We start from the raw sequence: 26,243 nt of genomic DNA on the forward strand, positions 1-26,243 counted from the left end.
AGCTTTATTGTAGATCTGTTAATGCTATTTGCAAAATTTTGCCTGCCCTTTCACTCCAGGAATGTTATTTGTTTGATAGGGACAAACAAAGTATTGAGGAAGGTTTGTTTTCCCATTATAATCTTCATATTTTGGATAAGAAGATTTTGCACCTTTTCCACAACAGTTTTGTAAGCCTATATTATATATATTGAACTTCTTCAGTTAGACTGCTAATGACAAATGATGGAGACAAAAATATTTGGCTGATTCATTGTCATTGTTCACAGCATCAGCTCAAACTTTTGGAAGCTCAGAAAAGAAACCAAGAAGTTGTTCTACGCCGCAAAACAGAAGAGGTATTGTCTTACATCATTGCTGTGTCCTGTTAGATCATAGATATCTGCATAATTTGTGGTCATAACATAGAATTTATAATGCAACCCACAGGTTATGTCTTGTCCTGCTGTTTCAGGTTTCAGCTTTGCGTCGACAAGTAAGGCCTATGTCTGATAAAACGGCTGGAAGGGTGAGTCGTAAGCTGAGTTTGCCAGACCATCCTATTCAGGAACCAAGTTCTAGTGTGTCATCTGTGGACTATGATGGATCAAAATCAGCAGTACAGCAGAAGATGCGAATTCCTGTGGCTAGGGTCCAAGCATTATCAGTAACTGCAACAAATGGAACCAGGTAAAGGTTAAAAATATATATTTCTTATAAATGACAGCTAAAACATTACCTCTCCAGTTTTATAATTTATAGCACACATTCACATCTAGATAGATGTTATAATGGGTTCTATTTACGATTTCAAGTCACTTCCTAGTCCATTAAAATGGTCCTATGCCCACTAATTTCACCAAGAGCAGGATTGAACCTGGCATATTTTTGTTATACAGTGTAGGACAATACAAAATGTCATTACAGAACAAGTAATATTTGAAAATCTAAATTTCTTAAAATTTGGGTGCCATACTCGGCAAAATGTGCTCTGTGGTTCAGTTACCCACATTTCTCTTAAGAACAAAGAAAATCTCAGGTAAACAAACAAATACAAACACAGTGAAGTTCTTGATAGTTTGGGATTTGTACTCTGAAGCAGACTTGTATATTTAATTGAACCTGGTCCTCTGATGATGGAAGCATTTTATAAATCATTGCTTGAAGCTGTATGATGCCTCCATTGAAATGCTACAGGACTTGACATATGTTTTGAAGTGCCAAAGGATATGAAGTATGTCGGAAGAGGACTGATTACGAGTAGGTGGATGTCTAGTCAGGGTTTGGAGAAGAATGTCATGTTGCCTTTAAACCATAATAATAATTTTGCATTGATAGTTTGCAGTTTCAAAAATCTGATTTGGACCACGTAGTTATTTTCAGTAATGTGGCTTTCTGAATTAACCATAGGAAGAACTACCAAAGAAAAGGAACAACTGTCAGAGTTTATTCCTCAAAGGCAGCCAGGATGAAGTGGCAATTACTTGAACGCAAAGTGACTGACATCATTATGCAGAAAATGACCATTTCCAATATGGAAACAGATATGAATAGACTACTTAAGGTGGGGTATTTATTATGAACTATCTTACATGCTATTGCATGAAAATAGCAGAAAGCAGATATACTTTCTTTTATAAGAAAATTACTTCTTCATATCGGCCAAAGTGATTCAGAACCAACTGAAATTAATGAAAAGGCTCCCTCTGACTAGAGTAAGCTTTGGTCTAGGCCATAGGTCACAGAGGTGCTTGGCACCTTGTAGGCACAAGCATATAGGCTGTGTCTACACTGGGCCACTTATTCCGGAAAATCAGCCGCTTTTCCGGAATAAGCTGCGAGCTGTCTACACTGGCCCTTGAATTTCCGGAAAAGCAACGACGCTCTACTGTACAAAATCAGCCGTTATTCCTAAAAAGCTACACTGCTCCCTCTCGGGCATAAGTCCTTATTCCGGAACACTGTTCCGGAAAAGGGCCAGTGTAGACAGCCAGTAGTCTTTTCCGGAAAAAAGCCCCGATTGCGAAAATGACGATCGGGGCTCTTTTCCGGAAAAGCGCGTCTACATTGGCCACAGACGCTTTTCCGGAAAAGCAGCCTGCCAATGTAGACGCTCTTTTTCCAGAAATACTTATAACGAAAACTATTCTGTTTTAAGCATTTCCGGAAATTCATGTCAGTGTAGACACAGCCATAAAGTGATTTATTGCTTGAAGTGTTTGAATCCCAACATAGAACCCAGAACTGTCACATTTTACTGAGGTAAGAAACAAAACAAATATGTTGTAGGTGTCGGGATATAAAAGCACCATATACATGTGTTGTTTGCATCCTCTATTTCTCTCCCTCTGCACATGTACATTGTGGGTACCATGTAACCAGAAAAGAACAAAAATAAAGAATATAAATTATAGTTTACTTCAGTGTGCAAGATTTTCATTTAAAATTTCTCTTGGAAATAGCAACGTGAAGAACTTACAAAAAGAAGAGAGAAGCTTTCGAAAAAAAGGGAGAAAGTCATCAAGGATGGTGGTGGAGAAGTAGACAAAAATGTCCATAATATCAATGAGGAGATGGAATCACTAACTGCAAATATAGATTACATCAATGACAGTATTTCTGACTGCCAAGCAAACATTGTGCAGATGGAGGAAGCAAAGGTAAGTCAAGTGCTAAGGTTCAGTAATAGTAACATGTACACCTGGGAAATTGCATTAGTCTTGAGAATATTTTAGTCTGTGGTGAAGTTTACCTAGGTGTTTCATGCATTATGCAACCCATACATTATGTTGTTCAATTCAAATAAGTTGAGGAGATAGTGTTTGTACAGTGGAGTTTTCAGATATAAGTATTAGTTTTGATTATATAAGGTAAATTAACATTGCAGGGCCATTAAATGTCAAAGCTGATACTTCATTTTGCTGGTATTAAATACTATGGTTCTTGTGACAGTCATAGATTTAAATCTTTCTTCCACAGCTGTCCGTTACAGTATAGTCTATGTCTTATTCAGAAGACACACTTATGTTGTACTTGATAATTGTCTTATACATTAGTAGATATCAATATTTCATTGTCAAATAGGGAGGGTATATCTATTGGGGTCCTTGGGTCCAGTACTTGGATAATAAAGTGGAGTGTAGGCTTATAGTTGGGAAGATTGGCAAGCAGTTTTGAGAACAGGAATAGAAATTAAAAAACAACCTTGACATATGGAGAATTGGTCTGAAATCAACAAGATGAAATTCAGTAAAGACAAGTGCAAAATACTTTATTTAGGAAGGAAAAATCAAATACACAGCTGTAAAATGGGGGAATAACTGGCTAAGTAGTAGTACTAAAAGGATCTGGAGTGAATCATAAATTGAATGAGAGTCAGCAATCTGATGCAATGGTGGGGGGAAAAAAAAGCTAATATTTGGTATGTAGTAACTGGAATATTTATGTAAGACATGGGAGGCATTTATTCTGCTCTACTCAGCACTGCTGAGGACTCATCTGTTGTACTGTGTCCAGTTCTTCATTCTACACTTTAGGAAGTATGTGGATGAAGTCAAGGAAAGTTTAAAAAAAACCAAACTGGGCATGTTTAGACTTGAGACGAAAATTCACAGGAATCTGATAAATCTTCAGATTCGTTAAGAGCATTATAAAGAGGATGGTGATAAATCGTTCTCTAAATCCACTAACTGTAGGACAAGAAGTAATGGGCTTACTCTGCAGCAAGAGAGATTTATTAAATTAGATACCAGGAAAAATGTTATAATTATATGGTAACGGTCTGGAATAGACCTTCAAAGAAGTTTGTAGAATCTACATCATCAGATGTTTTTAAAAACAGGTTGAACATATCGCTGTGAGATTTGATTTAGGTTTACTTGGTCCTGTCACAGTGCTGGAGGCTGACCTTGATGACTTCTCAAGGTTCCTTCCAGCCTTACATTTCTTTTATTCTGTAAATAAACTAGTTCTGTTGTTTTTAGTTTAACTATTACTCTGTGTTTTTTGGAATTTATTATATTAATAGTGTAAAATAGGATAAAGGTGATTAATTGTATTATCAAACAAATTTATTGTTCACCTGGGATTGAATTGCCAATAATAATCTTTTAAGCAGAGATGAAATCATTAGGAACTAGCTGTTAAAATTGTTTTTCTAGAAATGTGACTATTACCCGGATCAATGAAAGCATCATACAGTTTGCCTCTTTAAATGCATTACACAACAAAGTGTTTTTAAGACCAGACACAATTTTCTAGGACGCTGGTACAGACTGTATCACACAGTCTAAACTACTCTACTTAGTACTGTCTCAAAACTTCACCTTAACTACTTCTTTTGCAGGGTTGGTCTGTTCCTGAATTCCTAGTTACTACATCAGTAACTTAGGGTATGTCTACACTACCCTCCTAATTCGAACTAGGAGGGTAATGTAGGCATACCGCACTTGCAAATGAAGCCTGGGATTTGAATTTCCCGGGCTTCATTTGCATGAAGCCGGCCGGCGCCATTTTTAAATGCCGGCAGTTCGAACCCCGTGCCGCGCGGCTACACGCGGCACGGAGTAGCTAGTTCCGATTAGGCTTCCCCATTCCATGAGGAGTACAGCTAGTTCAGATTAGGAAGCCTAATCGGAACTAGCTACTCGGTGCCGCGTGTAGCCGCGCGGCACGGGGTTTGAACTGCCGGCATTTAAAAATGGCGCCGGCCGGCTTCATGCAAATGAAGCCCGGGAAATTCAAATCCCGGGCTTCATTTGCAAGTGCGGTATGCCTACATTACCCTCCTAATTCGAACTAGGAGGGTAGTGTAGACATATCCTCACACTGTTTTCCTCATACAAGGAAAATAGTTCCTTGAACTTTTGACCAGTTTATCAATATAATGCAGGGTCATATAACCCAGAGGCATTAATAAAGAAGTTTCAACATAAAGAGATTCCTAAGGGAGTCTAAAATGTTTAAAGATGGGATTTTCCAAAATGCTTTAATTAGGTTAAGAGAACATGTATCATTGACTATCATTATTTTTTGAAAATCCTACACTGAATCTTTAGAGTTAATATAATTCATATCTTAATATAGCAGCACTTATGTCCTCTGACTAGGATGCAGATTTCCTGACCTTTTTTACTGTTGTACATGTAGGAAGAAGGTGAGACCTTGGATGTGACTGCAGTGATTAATGCCTGCACGCTAACAGAAGCTCGTTATCTTCTTGATCACTTCCTCACAATGGGCATTAATAAGGTAACACAGGGAATAAAGTATACTGTACTTTCTTGTGAAGCATTTTGCAAAATATTTGCATATTGGATCTAAATGCTTTGCAAAATATTTGCATATTGGATCTAAATGCTTTGACTAAAACACAAAAACATTTCAATATCAAGTGTTTCAAATACTGCCAAATTAGAAGAATCTGCATATTCAACTATGCCTCCATGCTGCAAATTGTTTCCAGGGAAAAAGTATTGTAGTTTATTCTCTGCCCCTTGCCTTGCACAAAAAAATCAAGCATTATGATTAGTCATGGTAAAGAAGTAAGAGAATTAGAATGCACCACTTAGACCTATCTAGAGCATTTTTTCAAAAATAGGAGTCCTAAGGTTAAGTTCCTGACTGCTTATTAAGACTCTTAAGTGTGCTGATTTTCAAAAATGCTGAGCATCCGGCAGTTCACAATGACTTCAAGGGATGGTGCTGAGTGCTTAGAACTTCTGAAAACAAGTTCAAAGGATCCTTTAAGTTTCTTAAAACTGTAACCTAGTTTTATTTTTTAATAACCAAGCTGGAGTTACATATTGCTCGCTGGCTGTTTTCGATCCATATAATATACACACTTGATAAGATGTGATTTTTAACAGCAATATGGGCTTTTTTCTTAATGTATAGAATCCATTGAATAATGACTTCAAAGTGAATGAGGTCACTGCATAATTGGCATTTTATAATCTATATTTAATAGCTACAGGTATAGCTGAGTGTTAGCTTCCCATCCTCACATATCAGAGGTGTATCTAGAACATCAAATACTAGTTGATAGCTACTTATTCTTTGAGTAGTATCTGTGTGGGTAGTCCACTGCATTACATAAAGATTTTTGGTAGCAGTATCCATTGATCTTGCTGTCCATCCCTCGTGATCTGTCTGGAGGATCTCTAAACTCCCAATCCCCACCCCTTACTTCCTTCTCAACCACCTTTGGCCTCAAAGGAAGCAAGCATTCATCCTGTCCTTATCTGTGTCATTAGCATAAGTATTAGTTGGTTTTATTGTTTTTCCTTAGTGATTCATTTTTTACTTGGTTGGGATTAAAGAGGAAAGAAAGAGAAAATAAATTAGCTTTTTTCTATGAATGATTGCATATGTGCATTCTAATAGGTGTGGGCACATGCTGTGTGCAAGATCATTGGAAGGTTTTTCACCTAGTGGTACCTTCCAAGTTGGATATGGTGCCATCTGGAGTGGCACCTGCATGGTGCGATATATAGGGTTCAGTTGACCCTCCATCCCCTCAAATCCTTCTTACCGCCAGTGACACTCAGCAGAACACTTGTTCTCTTGCTCTGCAAGATAATCTTAGCTGATTTCTTCCCATTTTTTTTCTGTTTATAGTTAGTTAGCTGTTATTATTAAGTGTTAGTTGATAGTTTTTAGTTGGGGGGCTCCCTCCCATGTTTTGTTCATTTTTGCTCTCTGTTTGAGTTTCCCACTGGGGCATGGAGTGGTGTTTAAGAACTGCATCACTCGTGGCAAGCCTGTGTCCAGACGGGACCCTCAAACAGCTTATCTCAAGTGTTTAGATGAAGGACATTGCAGTATTTGTAGTAATTACAAGCCCAGAACTAAGCTGGAGAGAGATTAGTGCTTGAAACTCTTCCTTGCTTATAGAGTTGGCGCTTTGACCCTTGGTGTTGTAGTTGGCACTGTCGTCTTTGGCATACAGCTCTCTTCCCCTCTACTTGGGAGTTACCTATGGTAGCAAAGGAAGGGGGGGAGGTTCACCCACTCAGTGCCAGCGAGTCTTGAGGCAGACCATGAGGGAGGAAGAGTGCATGTACAGGCTTAACAGACACTACTACCACAAATCCCTGATTAGAGAGACAGATGGTCTCCTAGGCTATGTCTAGACTGCAGGCTTCTTTCGAAAGAGGCTCTAGAGAAATCCGCTTTTTCGAAAGAGAGCACCCAGCGAGTCTGGATGCTCTCTTTCGAAGACGGCCTTTTTACATTGAAGAATGCCTTCTTTCGAAAGAGGAACTTTCGAAAGAAGGCGTTCTTCCTCGTGAAATGAGGTTTACCGCCATCGAAAGAAAAGCCGCGTTCTTTCGAAATAATTTCGAAAGAACGCGGCTTGAGTCTGGACGCAGGGGAAGTTTTTTCGGGAAAAGGCTACTTTTCCCGAAAAAACCCCTGAGTCTGGACACGGCCCTACAATGGACTCGTAAGGGAACAGATCTTGAAGAACCATAGTTATTGCACAAGGTGAGTAACTTCCTCTTCTTACTTTTTATTATTATATTTGCACTTCCTCCTGTTAGACGATTAACATGTAGTAGAGTCAAAGTTTTTGAATGCTTGCTCACTTGTTTTTTGTTAGTGTTTTGGGTGAGGGAGTGGGGGGGGGGGTTGGGGGTTTTTTTGGTCACACAAAGGCAGGATGCACCAGAAGCTGTTGATTTATTTTTTTAAAATTATTCACTACAAAGAAGGAAAGGCTTACTAGGATTCTCTTGGTAAAACAGAATTGAAAGAATGGCCTGAAAAATTAAAATGTGGGGAACTGGATTTCCTGATGTATCTGCTTATAGTTTTAATTGTATTTCCAGCAACCCATCTCACTGTAGGCAATTAAATGTATGGAGGTAGTTCCTTGTGACCTTGAAAAAACATTCAAGAACATGTTTTATTGATGTATCTTTTTAATTATTTAGTTTTCTCTATTTGACTAGCTCTTGCTATAAGTTTTCTATTTCCAGCTAAATAAGCCTCACAAGTCAACATTCATGATGAATTGTTTCTAAAATGGATTCTTATGTATGTTACGTTCTAAGAGCTTTCCAGAGAAAACTGAATGTTCATTTGATGATCCTGGAAGTTTATAGGGTTTTTTGTGTGTGTGTTAGGTAATATAAAAGGCAACAGATAAGAGGGTTGAATTATGGAAAATTAAGGCCCAAGTTTTTGTTCACTTTGCTTGTGCTTTATTAAGTGCACAAATCCCTCATGCTTGGGGATTAAGTCAGTTTGTACATTTGTCTGATGCCTAAAAAGAGTATTTCCTTGGGTGTGTGCATGCTAAAAAGTTTGACCCAAAGGAAAGAAGATGAAACAGAAAAGTGGACAGAGGATATCCAGAAAAGTTTGGCCACTGGTTACCTTTTAATCTATTGGACATATGAAGAAATACAGCAGATTCAAATTGGCCACTAAATTACAGAAATTAAAGTAATATGTAAGATTTATCATTTACTGATTTCTTTTAAGAATATTTTAAGTACTTGTCATTTTTCCTATAGGGTCTCCAGGCGGCTCAAAAGGAGGCGCAAATTAAGGTTCTTGAAGGACGCCTTAAGCAAACAGAAATTACAAGTTCTACTCAAAACCAACTGCTATTTCATATGCTGAAAGAGAAGGCAGAATTGAATCCCGAACTTGATGCTTTGCTGGGTCATGCTTTGCAAGGTATTTTTGGCATTTTATAAAGGGGAAGTACTCTGCATGTCAGGATTGCTTTTCATGCATGTTGTAATAGATATTGTAGGACATTCGTTTTCTGAATAGATGCTGTATTTTAACAATTTACATATAAAAATATACACTTGACGTGCATGCAAACCATTAAGTGTAATTAGGGTGACCAGATGTCATGATATTAGGGGCTTTGTTATATAGTCAACTGTATCCTATTCTCCCCTCCCCCACCCCCTCCAAAAAAATGGTGTCCTACTTTTTCCACACTTGCTGTCTAGTCACCCCAAGTGTAATATTTAAGTAGCAGTAAAATGAAGGATCAAAGGAGGTTACTATTACCACCATTTTTAAACTCAAAATGTACTGATTATTGTTTCTACAGAAATTTAATATGAACAATTTGGTGGTACTTAATCTTCTAAACTCAAGATTCTAAATATTTGTTCCCATTCTCTTTTCACATAATTGTACCTTTTGAAGGAGGTACTATGTCTGCTACAGCATCTATTCTACTTTCTCTTAGGTTAAACTATGAATAATATAGTTTAATGTGGGATTTTTAATGGCTCTGTTTTGATTGGAGTGTTGCTTTTTGTTTCCTTGTTGCTGTTATTTACACAGACCTAGATAGCATACCACTGGGTAAGTATGTTTAGCTTCCTGTGTACTCTACAGCTGCATGAGTTACTAATTGTTCATGTACACTAACTGGAGCATCCTAGAGTTTGTGAGTGTGTGAGCAGTTTGCATGTACTATTTTGTATACATACTCATTATCACACAAGCTTTAAAAACACTTTCTTTTAGTGACAACACTTAAAAAATTCCTAATAGTTTATTCTTAGAACTTATGAAGTTAGTGCAGCAAACATGGCTGTGGCTAAAACTTGTTCCTAATATATTTGTTTGAGAGCGCACAGTATGCTAAGATATACAGCTCAGTGGGTATTTCATTCCATTTTATTGTTGCTGTTATTGTGACAAATAATATTTGTATTTGACATAAAAATAACTTTTAACATGTGATTAATTTTTGACCTTTTTCAGATAACTTATCTTTGAACTTAAATACTTTACCGGATATGTATAATATACACTGCATAACAGACTATTTTACATTTTTATTCAAGTTTTAATTTGTTATGTTAATTTTGTGCACTTGGTGATCATTTTAAAGTGACAAAATATATATTAAGGTAAGGAATACCATTTTAAAATCCTCCAAACTGCCACATTATTGTGGCCACTGTCAATGAATACATCAGAAACACTTCATATTTCACAAAATACGCAGTTTCTTCTGTATAGTTTTGTAAAGTTTCTAATTATATTAAATTGTCTTTTACAAATTCCATGTGTGTCAAGGGAAGCATTTTATTCAATTCTGTAATTGTTCATAGCAGGTTTGTGTTTAAGGCGGCAGAAGTCCTCATCATTATTATAGGTCTATTGATTTAAACTGTCATAGCTTTGTTGGCTTTCATTGGCACTGTGACAGTTTTACATCAGCTGAAGTTCCACACCAACATACGGTATGTTGTTGCTTAAAGCTAGTAATCAGTCAGGCATGATGTCAAAAGTTATCGTAGCTTTGAATATATTTTTAATCGTTCAAAGGCATCTGGAACATAGTTCAGGCACTTTTCTAGAGCTGTTCAAAATCAGAATAGATATAGAGATCTTCTACAAGTAGGTAGATAATCTTAGAACACTTTGCAAACGTAAATTGTCTTGCAACACTCCTGTGACACAGATTAGCAGTAGTATTTTGATTTTGTAGTAAGGAAATAAAGTCATGCCAAGGTAAAGTTGTCAGGCTTTGAGCAAATAAGTGAAGACACATTTTCTTCTTCAGGTAGTATCCAAGGTTCCCTCTAAGCTGTGCGGTAGTACAGCCCTGCAGCTGCTTAATGAACCCCACTCAGCCAAAGGCTCAGGGCTCCATGTGCTGAACTGGCTGGTTGGGGAAAGGGCAATTCTCCTTCAGCTACAGCAGCAGCTTACTGCTGAGTACAGAGCAGGGAGTCTCTCCCAGCCAATAGCGAGCGTCCCTACTGGTTGGCCGAGAACTTGCTCCTCTGTCCTCAGCAGGAAGCTGCAATTGCAGCTGAGGAAGAGGTGTTTCTCCCCTAGCAAGGCAGCTCTGGGTAGGGCTCATCAAGTAGCTGCTGGGCCATGCTACCGCACAGCTTAGAGAAAACTTTGTCAGTGTCCCTATAGCTGCTGCATTGTAGATGTGTTTCCATTTCTGTTCTGCTGTTCAGAGAACTTCAGTAGCAGTATCTATCAGACCTGTACACACATCTCTAGTAGTGCTGAGCCGTGATGCTAGCTAATATACATGTGCTAACCTTCCTCAGTTTTTTCTCTATCACCCCTGGATACAGATGAAGTCATTAGAGGCATCAAGAAATGCCTCACTTGGATTATAAAACAAACATAAAAAGGAGTTAATGTAACATGACAACTCGATTGAATCCACAAACAAAGCTTTTTATTTTTTTGTTTGTTCGTTTTTTTACCCACTGTATTTTCTCCCTCCTACCACACTTCTGATTTACTGGCCTTTATTTTGTAACATTCTCTTTCCACTCTTCTGCAGACTCATATTAATGAAATACTTATAGAAGGCTCTATGAAGCGTTGCAATCTAAAGAGGAATGAAAGGAGATCATTTGAAGTAGTATTCCAGTTACAGGCTGTCCCCGACTTACGCGGGCAGTGGGACTGCCAAGAGCGCAGCGGTCCCGCCACCGCATCCTCCGGGTCTCCCTGGTGTGCTGGGGGGGACTCCCCAGCACGTCAGGGAGACCTGAGCAAAGCCGCACAGGCGGCGGACCCCGCTGCCCATGCGGCTTTGCTCCTGTCCCCCCCCCAGCACAGCAGGGAGACCCGAGCAAAGCCGCACAGGCGGTGGGACCCCGCTGCCCGTGCGGCTTTGCTCCTTTGCCCTGGAGGAAAGCTGCACAGGCGGCGGGGTCCCCCGCCTCTGTGGCTTTGCTCCTGTCTCCCTGCTGTGCACATACTACAAAAGCAATCAAGTACAGGCAGTCCCTGGGTTACGTACAAGATAGGGACTATAGGTTTGTTCTTAAGTTGAATTTGTATGTAAGTCGGAACTGGCTCCAAATTCAGCCGCTGCTGAAACTGATCAGCGGCTGACTACAGGAAGCCCTAGGCAGAGTTGCTCTGCCCCCCGGCTTCCTGGAATCAGCCACTGATCAGTTTCAATACAGCAGGGAGACAGGAGGAAGACACAGCAGGGAGACAGGAGCAAAGCCGCAGAGGCGGGGGACCCCACCGCCTGTGCAGCTTTGCTCCAGGGCAAAGGAGCAAAGCCGCACGGGCAGCAGGGTCCCGCCGCCTGTGCGGCTTTGCTCGGGACTCCCTGCTGTGCTGCGGGGGACTCCCCCAGCACAGCAGGGAGAAAGGAGCAAAGCCGCAGAGGTGGCGGGACCTCTGCGCCTCCGCGGCATTGCTCGGGTCTCCCTGGTCTGCTGGGGGAAGGGGGGGGGCAGCTAGTGCGCCCCCCCCCAGCAGACCAGGCTTTTGTTGCGGGATGCCTGGGGTAGAGCAGCTTGGGGTGCTGCCGGGTTGGTCCTGTGGGGACCTACCCGGCAGTGCCCCAGCTGTTCTGTCCCGGGAGTCCAGATTCAGCCGCTGTTGAAACTGATCAGCGGCTGATTCCAGGAAGCCGGGGGCAGAGCAACTCTGCCTAGGGCTTCCTGTAGTCAGCCGCTGATCAGTTTCAGCAGCGGCTGAATCTGGAGCCAGTTCCGACTTACATACAAATTCAACTTAAGAACAAACCTATAGTCTCTATCTTGTACGTAACCCAGGGACTGCCTGTATTTGATTGCCTTTGTAGTATTGATATTTTTATCCAATAGCTGAAGTTATATTGCTAAACAGAAGTTGAGATGCTTCACCTGAGTTTCGGCTGACAAGTCTTTGGTGATTGTAGAAGCATTTTTGGAAATGGATAATCTAAAAGGCAGTATTTATATTACCCCAATTTACTCACTACTGTATGTAATTCAGATGAGGGTTATCCTTCCTATTTCCTTCAGAAGTATGAACTTTGATAAATATGTAGATAAACCTGGGATAACATTGATACTAGAGCTGGTAGAGAATTTTTTTATACAACTTTTTTTGTCAGAAAAATGCTGATTTGTTGAAACAGAAAGTATGGGAATATATGGGATTAGCTCAGAGTTTCACCAAGAGGTTTCTCAGGTCTAATGATGGAATTTCTAGATCGAAAGACTCACCCCACAGAGCTTCAGGGGGTAGCCGAGTTAGTCTGTTACAGAAAAAAACAACAAATGGTCTGGTAGCACTTTATAGACTAACGAAACATGTAAGATATCATCTACATGTTTCGTTAGTCTATAAAGTGCTACCAGACCATTTTTTGTTTTTTCACCCCACAGAGTCATCCAGTAGCTAGGGCATTGATGTGTCATTTGGTTCCGATTTTGGGAGCAGATACTTGAACTCAGATCTCCCAGCCACATTCCAGGTGAGTGCCCTGACCACCAGACTGTTGTTTGGTCTGGGGTTTGGAGATCACTCATGCTCTCCTGTTGGAGCTGACCTGCTGTGACTCCTTTAGAGCAGAAGCTCAAATCCAGGTCTCCCATATCCCAGGAGATACAGTAAAACTCCATTAGTCCGGCATCCAATGCTCTAGCACTCCTGATGGTCCGGCACCATCAGGAAGCTGGAAGTGCTCGGGGCAGCCAGACAATTGGAGCTGCTATGTGCCTGGCTTCCCCGATTCAGTCGCTGCTGAAACTGACCAACAGCTGAATGGGGAAAGCTGGGGGCAGAGCAGCTGGAGTGCTTCCGGGTTGGTCCCGCAGCGCCGAGGGGCGGTGCTACGGGACCAACCCAGCAGCACCCCAGCTGCTCTGCCTCAGGTGCCCCTATGCAGCTGCTACTGAAACTGACTAGCGGTTGATTCTGGAGTCAGCCGCTGATCAGTTTCAGCAGCAGCTGACTCGGGGATGCCTGGGGCAGAGCAACTGGGGTGCTGCCAGGTTAGTCCCGTAGCGCTGCTCCTCGGTGCTGCGGGACCGACCCGGCAGCACCCCAGCTGCTCTGTCCCAGGCATCCCCAAGAGCAGCTGGGGTGCTGCCTGGTTGGTCTCGCAGCACCGAGAGGCGGTGCTACCGGACCAACCTGGCAGCATCCCAGCTGCTCTGCCGCAGGCGTCCCGATTCAGCCACTGCTGAAACTGACCAGCAGCGGCTGAATCGGGGACATCTGGGGCAGAGCCAGACTATCAGAAGGGAGAGCTATGAAGGGTCTGGGGTAGCATCCCCCCACCCCACCCCACCCCAGACCCCTCATAGCCCCCCCTTCTGATAGTCTGGCATATTTGATGATCCGGCACCTCCTGGGTCCTATAGGTGCCGGATTATCGAAAGTTTACTGTAGTTAAGAAAACACGTAAGGAAACATACATTTTCTCTTTTGTTGTGTAATAAAGTCACTTTAGATTGCATCAAAATAATATTTAATCCATGGGATTATTTGAAAGTGAATAAGTAAGGGACTTTATTTAAATATTAAAAATATTATTGCATTTTTTTAAAAAAGTTCCAAAGCAATACTTATTTAAAATGCAAAAAAGTACCACTGCCTTCTCACATAAAGTAACCTATTATATTGTTCTGTTATGTGTTTCTTTATCAGATTTCCTATTGTTTGTGTTTTTAAATTACATTGTTTATATTTTAATATTCAAAAGCACATAAATACTGGACTGGTTGACTTAATGTATTGTCTTGCATTGTTTGCATGCAAATTTGTTAACCTGATATTTATGATTTATTGTTACAGTGAATGATGTGCATGCTGGTATTGTCTTATGTGAACAGATGTCAGTGGTACTGCATAGTCTCTTTTTTTCACTTAGTTTAAATAAAAAGTTTGTTGTTCTTTAGGAAGATGTTTTGCAATGTTAGAGGGTGATATAATTTCCCATTAAACTTTTATGCGTGTATACTAATGAAGTACTTGCTTTTGTCAACCTAATCACTGAAAATAATCCCCAGCTCGCTTGACTAAAAGAAACAGGAAAAGGATTTGCTCCAAATTAGGATGTTCCTTCCCATATCAGACTTATTAAAAAAGAAGAGCAGGAGAGAAAGCAATCATGTCTATTACGAATGCATTTCACATGACTCACTATTAATCATTTCTTTGTCTTTCCTCCATTTTTCCACAATTTCCCTTATAAATATATCATTCTGCTTCTTACACTTCATTGATGGTGCACTGCACAAATGTAGGGATGCTTTCTTGATGCTGTACTCTTAGGCTGAGATTTTCAAAAGAACTTAGCAGAGTGAGATGCCTAATTCTTACTGAAATTCAATGGAAATTGCTGATGAACTCTCATGAACTCTTTCGAAAACCACCACTTCAATATATATTTCCTCACTGGAAGAGAAATGTGGATGAATTAAATGTATTCAGTGTTTTCTGGGAAGTGGTGTTTAGCACTTAAAGTCCACATACCTCTGATGAATGGTCTATCTAATGTTAACTTTTTGGAAATTTTCTAGAAAATGTAGAAGATAGTACTGATGAAGATGCCCCTCTGCACAGCCCTGGGGCAGAAGGAAGGTAAGAGAATGCTGTAAATTGTATAAGTTCCCTTGTTTCCAGAAAACTAAATACAACTTTATATTGTTCTGGGAGGTATTAAAAGGAATGTTGTACGTAAGACTCAAGAAGTAATTCTTCTGCTCTACTCCGCACAGACCAAGTCTTCTAATAGGGCGGACTCACCACCACAGAGCCTATTGCTGGTCATTCTGGAAATTAACTCTCCAGAAGTGTGCCTTCCTTTAGTGGTGTTTCACTGCCACCATTTCTGCTGTTTCCGTGACATCCTCTTTTGGGCTTGACACTCCAGCTCTGTCCCACTCAGTCCTTTCCCTCTTCTGGTAGACCAACAGTCCTTAGTTCTGCCACTTGCCTCAGTGGCCAAGTGCAGTCTAAAGTTGAGCCCCTCACCTCAGGGGCAATCTGTAGTCTTGATGTTGACCACTTTCCTCATTGATAAGCGATTGCAAAGGGTGGGGAGGAGACTGGTGCCCACCCACTACTCCGGGTCCTGACCCAGGGACCTGTTAGCCATGTGTTGCATTCTCCTTCCATCTGTCTTCCTGGGCCACTTCCCCATAGCCTCAGCACCTTCCTGGTTCCTTGAATCAGGGGCGTCAGTCTGGCAGTCCTCATTCTAAAGCTCCTTCTTGCTCCCCTCACCCTGCCCAGCACTACTCTGTCTGTGTCGCTTTTTCTACAGCAGCCAGACCTTCTCCCTTGCCCTCCAGAGAGAGCTTGGCTACAGCTCTGCTGAGCAGCTCTTTTATATATGGCCCTCACTGGCTTTGATTGGCCATATGTAAAGCATTCCTTTCCGTGGTTGGCTCTTTCAGTAAGCCCCTTCCTGATTGTCTAGGTTCTGTGCAGCCTCTCCAAGGCTGGCTTAATCCTTCTGCCTGTGTAGGGCAATTGCCTCACCACAGGCCTTAACTGGAGTCTTGTGTCTAGTTCTGCATGCCACATTTCAGGAAAGATGTGGACAAATTGGAGAAAGTCCAGAGAAGAATGATATAAATGATTAAAGGTCTAGAAAACATGACCTATGAAAGAAGGCTGAAAAAACTGAGTTTGATTAGTCTGTAAAAGAGAAGTCTGAGAGGGATGTAATAGTTTTCAAGTGCATAAAAGATTGTTACTTATAAGGGAAAGTGTTTATAAGGGAAAGTAGGAGGGAGAAAAATTGTTCTTGACTTCTAAGGCTAGGACAAGAAGTAATGGGCTTAAAATTAGGAAGGTTGCGATTGGATGTTAGGAAAAACTTCCTACCTGTCAGAGTGATTAGTTACCAGAATAAATTGCATAGGAAGGTTGTAAAATCTCCACCATTGGAGATTTTTTTAAGAGCAGATTAATCAGACACTTTTCAGGGATGGTCCAGATAATAATCAGTCCTGCCTTAGGTGGTCTCTCAAGATCCCTTCCAGTCCCATGATTCTAAGTAATTATTGATCCATTAGAAAATATTTTTAATACTGGTGTGTTTTTCATTTTACTCACAAATTCAGAAAAAAATCAAAGTAATAGAGAAAAATACTTTAGTTCTGAAAAATGAATTTGTGTTACTGTTCTCCTTTTAGTTCCTTGTCTTCAGACCTTATGAAGCTTTGTGGAGAAGTCAAGCCCAAAAGTAAGGTAAGAAACAGTGATGATAAGACTTGGAAAGCTCCTTCACTGAGAGTCATGCAAAGGGCTCTTTCATAAATGTTAATAAAGTAAGTCTCACAACAACACTGTGTCATAGTAAAGTATTGTTCACTTTGACTAATTCATCTGCTTTAAAGTGGAGTTTCCCTCTGGAAAGTAACTGTAAGTAGCACTGTAGGATTTTATGTTTGTCTTAAAATTTCCAGATCAAATTTGCTCAGTTTCAGGGAAAACTTTTTTTTTTCTATTGCCAGCACTTCACTTCAGCACAGCACTTAATGATATGCGTATGCCTTATTGACACCAATGGGAATAAAGGACATGTTTAAAGTTAACATTTGCGTAAGTCTCTGCTGAATCAGGGTAGTAGAAGTGTTATTAAGGGTATGATTTGGTCTACAGGATCTTCATTGCAAGTGCTGATTAGGGATGTTAAATATGGGTTAATTGAATAGTCAATTAACCTCATTAATTTTTATCGGTTAGTCGACTATTCTATAGTCCCCAGGCAGCCCCTCTCCGGGGGGGGTGGGGGGGGGGAGGGTTCTGAGCTCCCAGACCTAGCATAAGCCAGAACTGAGCTGAGCTGCCTGTTCACCTAGCTCCTAAAACACTTTAAATGCAGAGCCACAGAAGGGATAGGTCCAGGACCCAGTGCAAGCCGGGACTGAGCTGGGCTGCTGGCCAGCCTGCTAAAAAATGTATTGGCAAGAGGTGCGGGGGAATGCGTGTAGTCTATAAGCTTTTACTTATTGGTTAGTTGACTATACTATTACATCCCTAGTGCTGATGCATTATTGAAAAAGGAATCAAATTTGATTTGATTGAACAAATTTGGTCTGGAAACTATTGATCCAAAATAGGTGTGGAGCCACCATTTTTGTCTTAAAAACGTAAGACCTGTGTTTTCAAATTTAGACATTCCTTCCCTGAGATGAACTCAAATCTTGGGAACAAAACAGAAGTTAGAAGTATATATTTAAAAGGATGCTCTATATTTTAAGAAGTTTTCCTCTTTTCATTTTAAAACTTTCTGAAGTTGTTTAGGCTTTAAAAATAAGTTGGTGTAGTAGTGTCATTATTCTTTGTGATTGAAAAGTTTAAGAAAATAAAGTTATATAAGTTATTTTCCTCAACTGCTGTCAGTAAAGAAATACAACTACTGGCCCTTTTTAGCAAGTATAGCACCATTCTTTGTGCCCTTTACTTTTCTGATCTTCAAGATGTTCACATTGTATAGTGGCTGTCAGTTGCACAACTGCCACAGCTTCTTTCCAAATTTTGCACACAGGGATCATTTAGCACAGAAAAAGTTGTTTTTTATTGGAACATTTCCTTATGCTTTTAGGTAATTATTCAGCAAAGCATATTTCTCAGTGCTTTGCTGAGCATGGGTGGGATTAGTCACATGCTTATAATTAAACAAGCATTGTTAAACTGGATGTTGTAATGAGGTGGCCTGCCACTTTAAAGGCTGGAGGCATGGAGCTGGAACTTAGTCCTGCCTGTGTCACTTGAGATGAGAGTTTAATTAGTGGATCCCATTGGGAACAGGGAAGGTGCAGAGATGGGGGTTTTCAGTGGGGGTATGTCTACACAACAAAGTTATTCGAAATAACAGCCATTATTTTGAAATAACTTTACTAGTGTCTACACAGCCAAACTAATTCGAAATAGCAGAGCGCTTATTTAAAATTTGGTAAACCCCATTCCACAAGGAATAACGCCAAATTCGAAATAGCTATTTTGAAATAAGTGCTGTGTAGACACTTAGGGTACGTCTACACTAGCTCGTTAGTTCGAGCTAGGTGGGGTAATTAGGGCAAGCGGAGTTGCAAATGAAGCCCGGGATTTAAATATCCCGGGCTTCATTTGCATGTTCTCAGGCGCCGCCATTTTTAAATCCCCCTTAGTCCGAACACCGTTCCCACGGCTACACGCGGCATGGGGTAGGTAGTTCGAATTAAAGGTCCTAATTCGAACTACCATTACTCCTCGTGGAATGACCCCACCTAGCTCGAACTAACGAGCTAGTGTAGACGTACCCTTGTATCAAAATAGGGGGCCTCCAGCTTCAACCAAGAACTCTCTTCTCCCTCCCCTCTCCCCGGAGCCCTTAAAGGGATTGACTCTGGCTGCAGTGCCTGTGCCAGCTCCAAGCCTGCCAGCCCAGAGCCAGCAGTCACTGCCCCTGACCCAGTGGCCCCAAAACATGAGCCAGCAAGCCACTGGGAGCCAGCTCTTCACCACTCCCCAGGAGCAGTCTGCCAGCACCCAGGAGCCTGCCAGGGCCCGGAGAAGGCAGGCGCCTTCCTGGTCCAGGGTGGAGATCATGGACCTTATTCAGGTTTGGGGGGGATGCCTCCAACGTCCACGATCTCCACACTAGATGGAGGAATGCTGCCGTCTATGGCAGGATAGCTGCCAGCCTGGCCAATAAAGGCCACTTGCGAACCCAGGAGCAGGTTTGCATGAAAATCAAGTTGGTCTGGCGAGACCTCCAACCCTGAGCTTCCCCTCCCCTTTCTTTCCCTTGCTTTCCCCTTCCAGCTCCCTCCTCCCAGGTTTCCCCCTCCCCTCTCCCGCTCTCTCTCTTTCCCTTGCCCGCCTCCTTTCCCCAGTCTCAACAGAGTTTCATTCCCCCCCACCCCCAGTTTTGTTAAATAAAGAGAGTTTGGTTCATGAAAATACATGTATTTTATTTTACATCAGGAAGGGGGATTAAGGAGGAATGAGGCACAAGCCCCCAGTGGGGCAGACCAGGGAGGCTCTTAGTGCTCTCCTGCAGGGCCTCCTGCATACTGAAAGTGCAGCCAGGCTCGAAGCAACACATCCACGAGAAGTACCAGAGTGCTTGTTCTCTGGCTCCATGTTGCAGAGTGCTGTGGTGACCCAAGTGAGGGCAACCAGAGCATGCAGAGACAAATGCTTTGCTGTCCCTCATCCAGGTAGGCAAGGAAGCAGGGAAGGCTGAGAACCAGCTGTCCAGGGTGAGGGTGGGGGGGCATCCCTTTAAGCATAGGCCTCAGATAGCCTCAGGCAGCAGCCACACAAAGTAACTCCTGACCTGATGCCCTGTGGAACCTGGTTCCGGCCAGCCTGAAATGCGATTCAGCGTCCATTCAGTGTGGATACACTATTTCGAAATAGCAAAATGCTATTTCGAAATGAATTTTGTGTGTAGCTGCGTTATTTCGAATTACCTATTTCGAAATAAGATATTTCGAAATAACTCTGAAGGGTAGGTATACCCAGAGAAGACAGCCATAGTGAAGGTGGAATAAGAGATTTCAGCAGAGACCTGCTGAGGCAGGGAATGGCTGGTAGGAACAAGTAGACTCCATCAGGAAACCCTGACTTTTCAGGGAAAAGGCTACAGGAAGGAAAGACTTGGGGAATACTTGGGAGATGACCAGCAAGAAGATTGGGAGTAAGCACTTGGAGATTTGAGAACTTTTATTTTTGAATATTTTGCTAATAAATTTAGCCCCAGGGAGGCAGGTTGATAATTCAGAAGAATTTGTTTTGCCAATTTAAAACATCCGTAAAAATTTGGGAAATGAAGGTATTACCTCAGCACAGCAACCTGGGACCAGAAGAGGATGTTCAGGAGGCAACCGTTTACAGAGACTTATTAATTAAACAAGGCCCATATTCCCATAGCTTCACTCAGACAGCATTTTTCACACACTGAATGTGTGTGAAACTATCAACTATTGCAGAATAGTGATACTGAACAGGGTTAAATTTCTTTTTGTTAGCTTTTTTTAGAACAATAACGTTTATTGGAAGTGGCATCTCTTTATTTCCAGTGTCTTTTTCACACCATCTCCTTCCCTTTGTAACATCATGTCAAATCACTGTTTTTGTGCTCTTATAACTTGACCTTGGTCCCAATAATTGCTCTCACTGAAATCAATTAAATAGATTAAAAGCAGACTCCATGATTCAGTTTCCAAAAGCAGATGACAGTTAAGTAAAACCGGTGTAAGTACTCAATAGTAAAAATTAAGTTGGCTTAAAAATATATCATTGACACGCTCTTTACCAATGGTCTTATGTTTTAAAAAGTTTACTATTTATTTATTTTAAATGCAGGCCCGCCGGAGGACCACTACCCAGATGGAATTGCTATATGCAGACAGCAGTGATTTAGCCTCTGATAGTAGTGCAGCAGACACCATTTTATCTGGCCCTCTTACACCTGTGGCAGAAGTGCAAGAGAGTGGAATGCATACCGATACAAGTGATACTTCTGCTAGGGAAAAAGACCTCATTCCCCCACCATCTGGCTTACCTTCTAAAATAGGCAGCATGTAAGTTTGGCCAAGCTGTACTAACTACTTGTTGCTTTTTAAAAATGCATGTTGCTAGTTTCTTGCAAGTTTTAATTTTAGAATGGTGGACAATTGATTTCAGACTAATGATGTCGTATTCAGAAATCTGTTCCTTCCTCCATAGCCAAGCATATATATGCTGTCGTAATTCATATATTTTGAGACATTTTAACTCATTTTCTTTAGCAAAACTACTTCAGATTTGTTTGTAAATAGCGGGTGCAGTTATTCAGTACTTACGTTTTGTCAGTGATGTGTGAAATACAAATTTTAGAGAGAAGAATCTTTTGAGAAACTTCAACAAGACTTTAAAAAGATACATGTTGTGAACCACAAGTATAGTGTTTTAAAACAAACCAACTAGAAAATGTAAGTTTAAATTAAAGGTCGGGAACCTAAACCTTAAGACGTATTTTATCTTTACCATGTTTAAAATGGAGCAGCCTAAATTTTTAGTATATTAAAACATTATCAATTTCAATAGTACACTATGAATAGTGCATATGTACACTATGAATTCTATCAGTGCTTTTTCAATTACAGTTGCTGAAGAATAATTTTTAATGATGGAAAATACCAGTTAATTTTATTAAACAATTTAACTTTGGGGACAAATCTTTTCTTACATCTTATATACTGCTTTTTAGATACTAACCCCACATTATGTCGCATATAAGCTGAATGCATTTGCCACATTAAATAATAAGAAAAAAATACTAGCTATTTTTAGGTCTAGATCTGAAAGTAAGGCATTTTTCACTGGCTCCTCTTTCTCATATTTCCATCAAACCATAACTTTTTAATGGAAATCTGTACTGTTATGTGTACACCTGCTATTAGTTTTAACAGCTTTATATTTTTCTAGCATGCGCTTGAGGTGGCAGAAATAAACGGTAAAACACTGCTGACAGCAATTGTTAACGCATGCTCGTTGCTTTTACAAGTAGCGTATGCACAGAAGGAATGCTATTGGTGATGCAGGGGGGGAATGATGATCAGGTTGGGCAGAGAAACCTGCTTGTTTCAGCATTTAGTGAATGAGATAAGAATATTGGAGCTCCAAGATTTAATAACATCAAGTGTTATGACCTAGCATCCAAGGTTCAGGTAATACCATCTTTTTGTTTCACGGCATCTTCTAAATTGTATCCATTATGAAAGATAAATAGCAATGAAGCAAAATAAAATGATCTAAATTCAGACTTTATACCTATACTTTAATTAGTATATACTTTATACTTTAACCTCTTTGCTCACTAGTGGACTTGACTTGTTTCTGAATTTTTTTTTATGATAATTTTTCAGATGAATTTAGCAGATGAAACTTTTGTCTCAAACAGTTCTTAGTGACTTCAATATTGTAGTATCTATTTAATACTCCCCTTAGTTAGAACTTACATTAATTTACTTTCTACAGTGTTAAAAATATTCCTGATTACTCTTCCAAATTATTGCTGATATTTATTGTTGAAACAAGATTCCTTCTTAAAATCTATCCGTGCTTCCTTCTGTATCCTGCAATAAAGTTGACGTAACAACTTTATTGCATCAAAATAGTTCCTACCTCAGCAGAAGTGGATGTCATTACTACTTTGTAGGATCATGCAGCTAAAATAGTGTTTGTGGAGGGAGAGGGGAGTAACACTATCTATTTACAAGAGAGAGTTTTATAATCTACAATAGTAGGAGAAACCAAAGTAGTCTTGTAGTGTAAATTTTCTTTCTGTTGATGTTCACTTCCTTCAGGTTGTCTGAATATAAAAATCTTCTTTTGAGAGTTCAAGCTAGCTCCCATTGAAGTGAGGGATTTTTTCCATTTACTGCATCCCATCCTTAGTTGACATATACCCAGTCATTATGGGGATAGTTGAAATCTCCCATTATTAATGAGTTGTCTTTGTTTTGCACAGTGGCATTACCATGTCCCAATCATTCTTCGAAGTTTCTATGATGGCCATTATAACAATATCCTCATGCTAGGCACTCAAGTTCACCTGTCCTGATACACAGGCTTTTTACATTTATATACAATAACTTATAAAGTTTGTCTGCCTTCATGTGATGTAATTGAATAGATCTTTTTCATTTGACTGTTTCTATTCAGCTCCCACTTGTGATCAATTTATATTCTCTCCTCTTTACTAAGATATAGAGAATCCCTGTTACTAGATCGTCTCCAAAGTGATCTCTCTATCTGAACAGCATGCTCCTCCATGCCTGTCATCTTTCTCCCAGCTCTTAGTTGAAAACTTAGTTATGATTTTTGAAAAAAAAAATTCTGGCAATCTGCTTCTCTGGTGATTTAGGTGGAGCGTAGCCTTCTTGTATAGGCTTCTTCTTTCCCCAAAGGGTGCTTACTTCCTAATAAACCTAAAATCCTCCTCCCTACATAATCATCTCATTGAGATCTTACAGTTCTGCTTTCCTATATGACCGTAGGGTCATATGGTAGGGACGTAAATGGGTAACTGGTTAACCAGTGTCAGGAGCAGCCCTCTGCCCGTGGTGTGCCATGACTAGAGGGCAGCCCCAGCTCTGGGATCCCACTTAGTTGGTTAGCCAGTTAAACATTAAGCTAACCTAATGTTTCACTGGTTAACTGATTAATCAGGATTTTACTTCCCTAACATGTGGAACTAGAAGTATTTAGTGTATGCTACCATGGAGGTTCTGAATGACAAGCTCTTAAATTTAAATTTAAAGCTAAATTTGATCTCCAGCCTCTCTCTCCCATCTTACCCAGCGTGACCAGTACTGATGTGTACTAGGACTACAAGTGCCTCTCCAGCATTGCCCATAAGTCAGATTATACAAAATCTCATCTGATTTTTTTTTTAAGTTAAAGCCTTAAGTCCTCATAGTTGTGCAGAATTCCTTCCAAATGTGAAGTAAGGGTAAACCAATGCAATGTTATCTTCACGAGTCTCTGAGCAGCCTGAATCAATGGCTCATAGAGATGTGGGATTCTGCAGTTCCTATTTATCTGTCTGGAAGCTTAGTTACAATGACTTTGATGTCAGTATTAATTTTTGCATTGGTGATCATTTTAGTGGATGAGAGGAGGGTTTGGAAAGGAGGCTTGGGGAGTATGAGTTGAAAATTGCTTCCCTGAAGGAAATATGAAGGCAAGTCACAAAGACAAGGAACAGGGAAAGAAACAGAGAACAAAGAGAGTGGAAAGAAACAGAGAACAAAGAGAGTGGGAAGAAACAAAACACAGAAATAGCTATATTCCAAGACGGGGCATATTGTTACACTTTATGATACTGAATATGGCAGTTAAGAATTTACTAAACAGTAGTAATAATAGTTTAGTTACTGTGCCTAGCCCAGATTCTATCTTAACTTTTGTGAAAGTGTTTCACTAACATCAGCAGGTGTTGCTGTGGACGGAAGGGAGGATGGAGTCCAAAATTTATTCTCCAGCCCACATATCGTAACGAAAAATATAATTCCTCCTTTCCCATTGATGGAGCTTGATACCTCTGCACCACCTATTAAAATTACTTCAATTAATTTATTTTCTTGATAATGTCAATGTAGTGCAGTATATTTCTCTGATCTCTAGCCCATAGTACATTTTGGAGTTCTTTTTTTTTTAAATAAAATTGGCATATATTATATTAGTATTAAAACATAAGGCTTGCAAGAACAAATTTAAAGAATGGAACCAGTTAAATTCAAGAACTGTACCATGTCCATAAACCAATGATTGATGATGATAAATAAAAATATCATGAGATCTAACAGATTCATATTTTAAATGTCATATATTGAGATTATTGGAGTGGTAGAACTGCAGCTTGAATATCCAAGAAGCAATTTTAACAAATACTGAAAGATAAGATAATCTTTCCTGTTACCTTAGTTCTAGACAGTCATCTCTGACAGAAAAGAAAGTACCTGAACCTTCACCTTTAACAAAGAGGAAGGCCTATGAGAAAGCAACAGAAAAGCCAAAGGCGAAAGAACAGAAACAGTAAGAATCTTCACTCCCTCCCTCCCCCAACGATATTAAGCTTTTGGAAAATATTCTTGAAGAATAATACGTTTATATCTTTTTCCATTCTAGGTTAAATTTTTAATGGTGGCTGTGAAATTATTATCCACTATCAGGTTTCTGTCTTTGTTTTATAATGGTATTCTTCTGTATTCTATGTAATTTGGTGTCAGCACTCGGAGAGAGAGACCTCTTAAGTATTTGGAAATAATTATTTTTTTTAAAAGTTCTAAAAAGTCTGAGATGAGCAACATTTGTTCTTTTTACAAGAATTGCTTCCTTTTACATAAGCCAGTCTTTTTACCTGCATAGTATACGGTTACTATTTAAAGTAATTGTTTGAATGTCATAACATCCTCTGACCTGTACCAGTTTTGTATTCATACAGCTGTTACATTTTTTGATAGTGCATGTAAACAGCATTTCTTGTTTAATAAACAGAATCTAATACATTATTTGAGGCATGTTTCATTTAACCTCTCTAACATGTCATAATCTTTTAAAGAAGATGTTCTTTTTTTCTTGTAGCTCAGATTCTGGAACCTCAGAGGCTAGTCTCTCACCTCCTTCTTCCCCACCAAGCCGGCCCCGTAATGAACTGAATGTTTTTAGTCGTCTTACAGTTACTCAGGGAAACACATCAGTTCAGCAGGATAAGTAAGTCACAAAGGGAAGCTTCAAATCCCTACCAGCAAGTTGCAAACCATACTCATGTCATTAATGTACATTCCATTAAATACTTTGTCCTCTCTGGTGAGGTGTAAGAAGAACTTTCATGAACTTTCAAAAAAGGAATTTAAAACTTTTATGGAAATGCTTTTCACACAGCCTAAATTTAACAATCAATTCCTGCTGAACCTTATTCCTTATATTACATCCTGTACTTTAAATTTTCCTGTAATACAAAATGTTTGAAAGAACTATAGAATTTGTAAATATATATAATATGTATGTGTGAAAAT

At 40.1% G+C, this 26,243-nt stretch overlaps 1 protein-coding gene across 14 annotated transcripts in view; it reads left to right on the top strand.

Annotated features, from left to right (window-relative positions):
- The window catches only part of KIF21A (kinesin family member 21A), a 150,471-nt gene that overhangs the window by 92,094 nt on the left and 32,134 nt on the right, over positions 1-26,243 (top strand). For 5 of the 14 annotated variants that reach the window (XM_075927460.2, XM_075927474.2, XM_075927470.2 and 2 more), the window contains 12 exons: positions 270-338; positions 455-669; positions 1,390-1,543; positions 2,442-2,639; positions 5,128-5,229; positions 8,502-8,667; positions 9,298-9,318; positions 15,255-15,315; positions 16,878-16,932; positions 21,043-21,260; positions 25,150-25,260; positions 25,810-25,938. In XM_075927460.2, coding sequence (XP_075783575.1) covers positions 270-338; positions 455-669; positions 1,390-1,543; positions 2,442-2,639; positions 5,128-5,229; positions 8,502-8,667; positions 9,298-9,318; positions 15,255-15,315; positions 16,878-16,932; positions 21,043-21,260; positions 25,150-25,260; positions 25,810-25,938 — 1,499 coding nt within the window. The remainder of the gene's footprint in view (positions 1-269; positions 339-454; positions 670-1,389; positions 1,544-2,441; positions 2,640-5,127; positions 5,230-8,501; positions 8,668-9,297; positions 9,319-15,254; positions 15,316-16,877; positions 16,933-21,042; positions 21,261-25,149; positions 25,261-25,809; positions 25,939-26,243) is intronic. The other 9 variants (XM_075927496.2, XM_075927504.2, XM_089778660.1 and 6 more) reach the window with 4 other exon arrangements.

Source organism: Pelodiscus sinensis, chromosome 1, assembly GCF_052426305.1.
Source record: "Pelodiscus sinensis isolate ZL-2025 chromosome 1, ASM5242630v1, whole genome shotgun sequence".
NCBI lineage: Eukaryota > Metazoa > Chordata > Testudines > Trionychidae > Pelodiscus > Pelodiscus sinensis.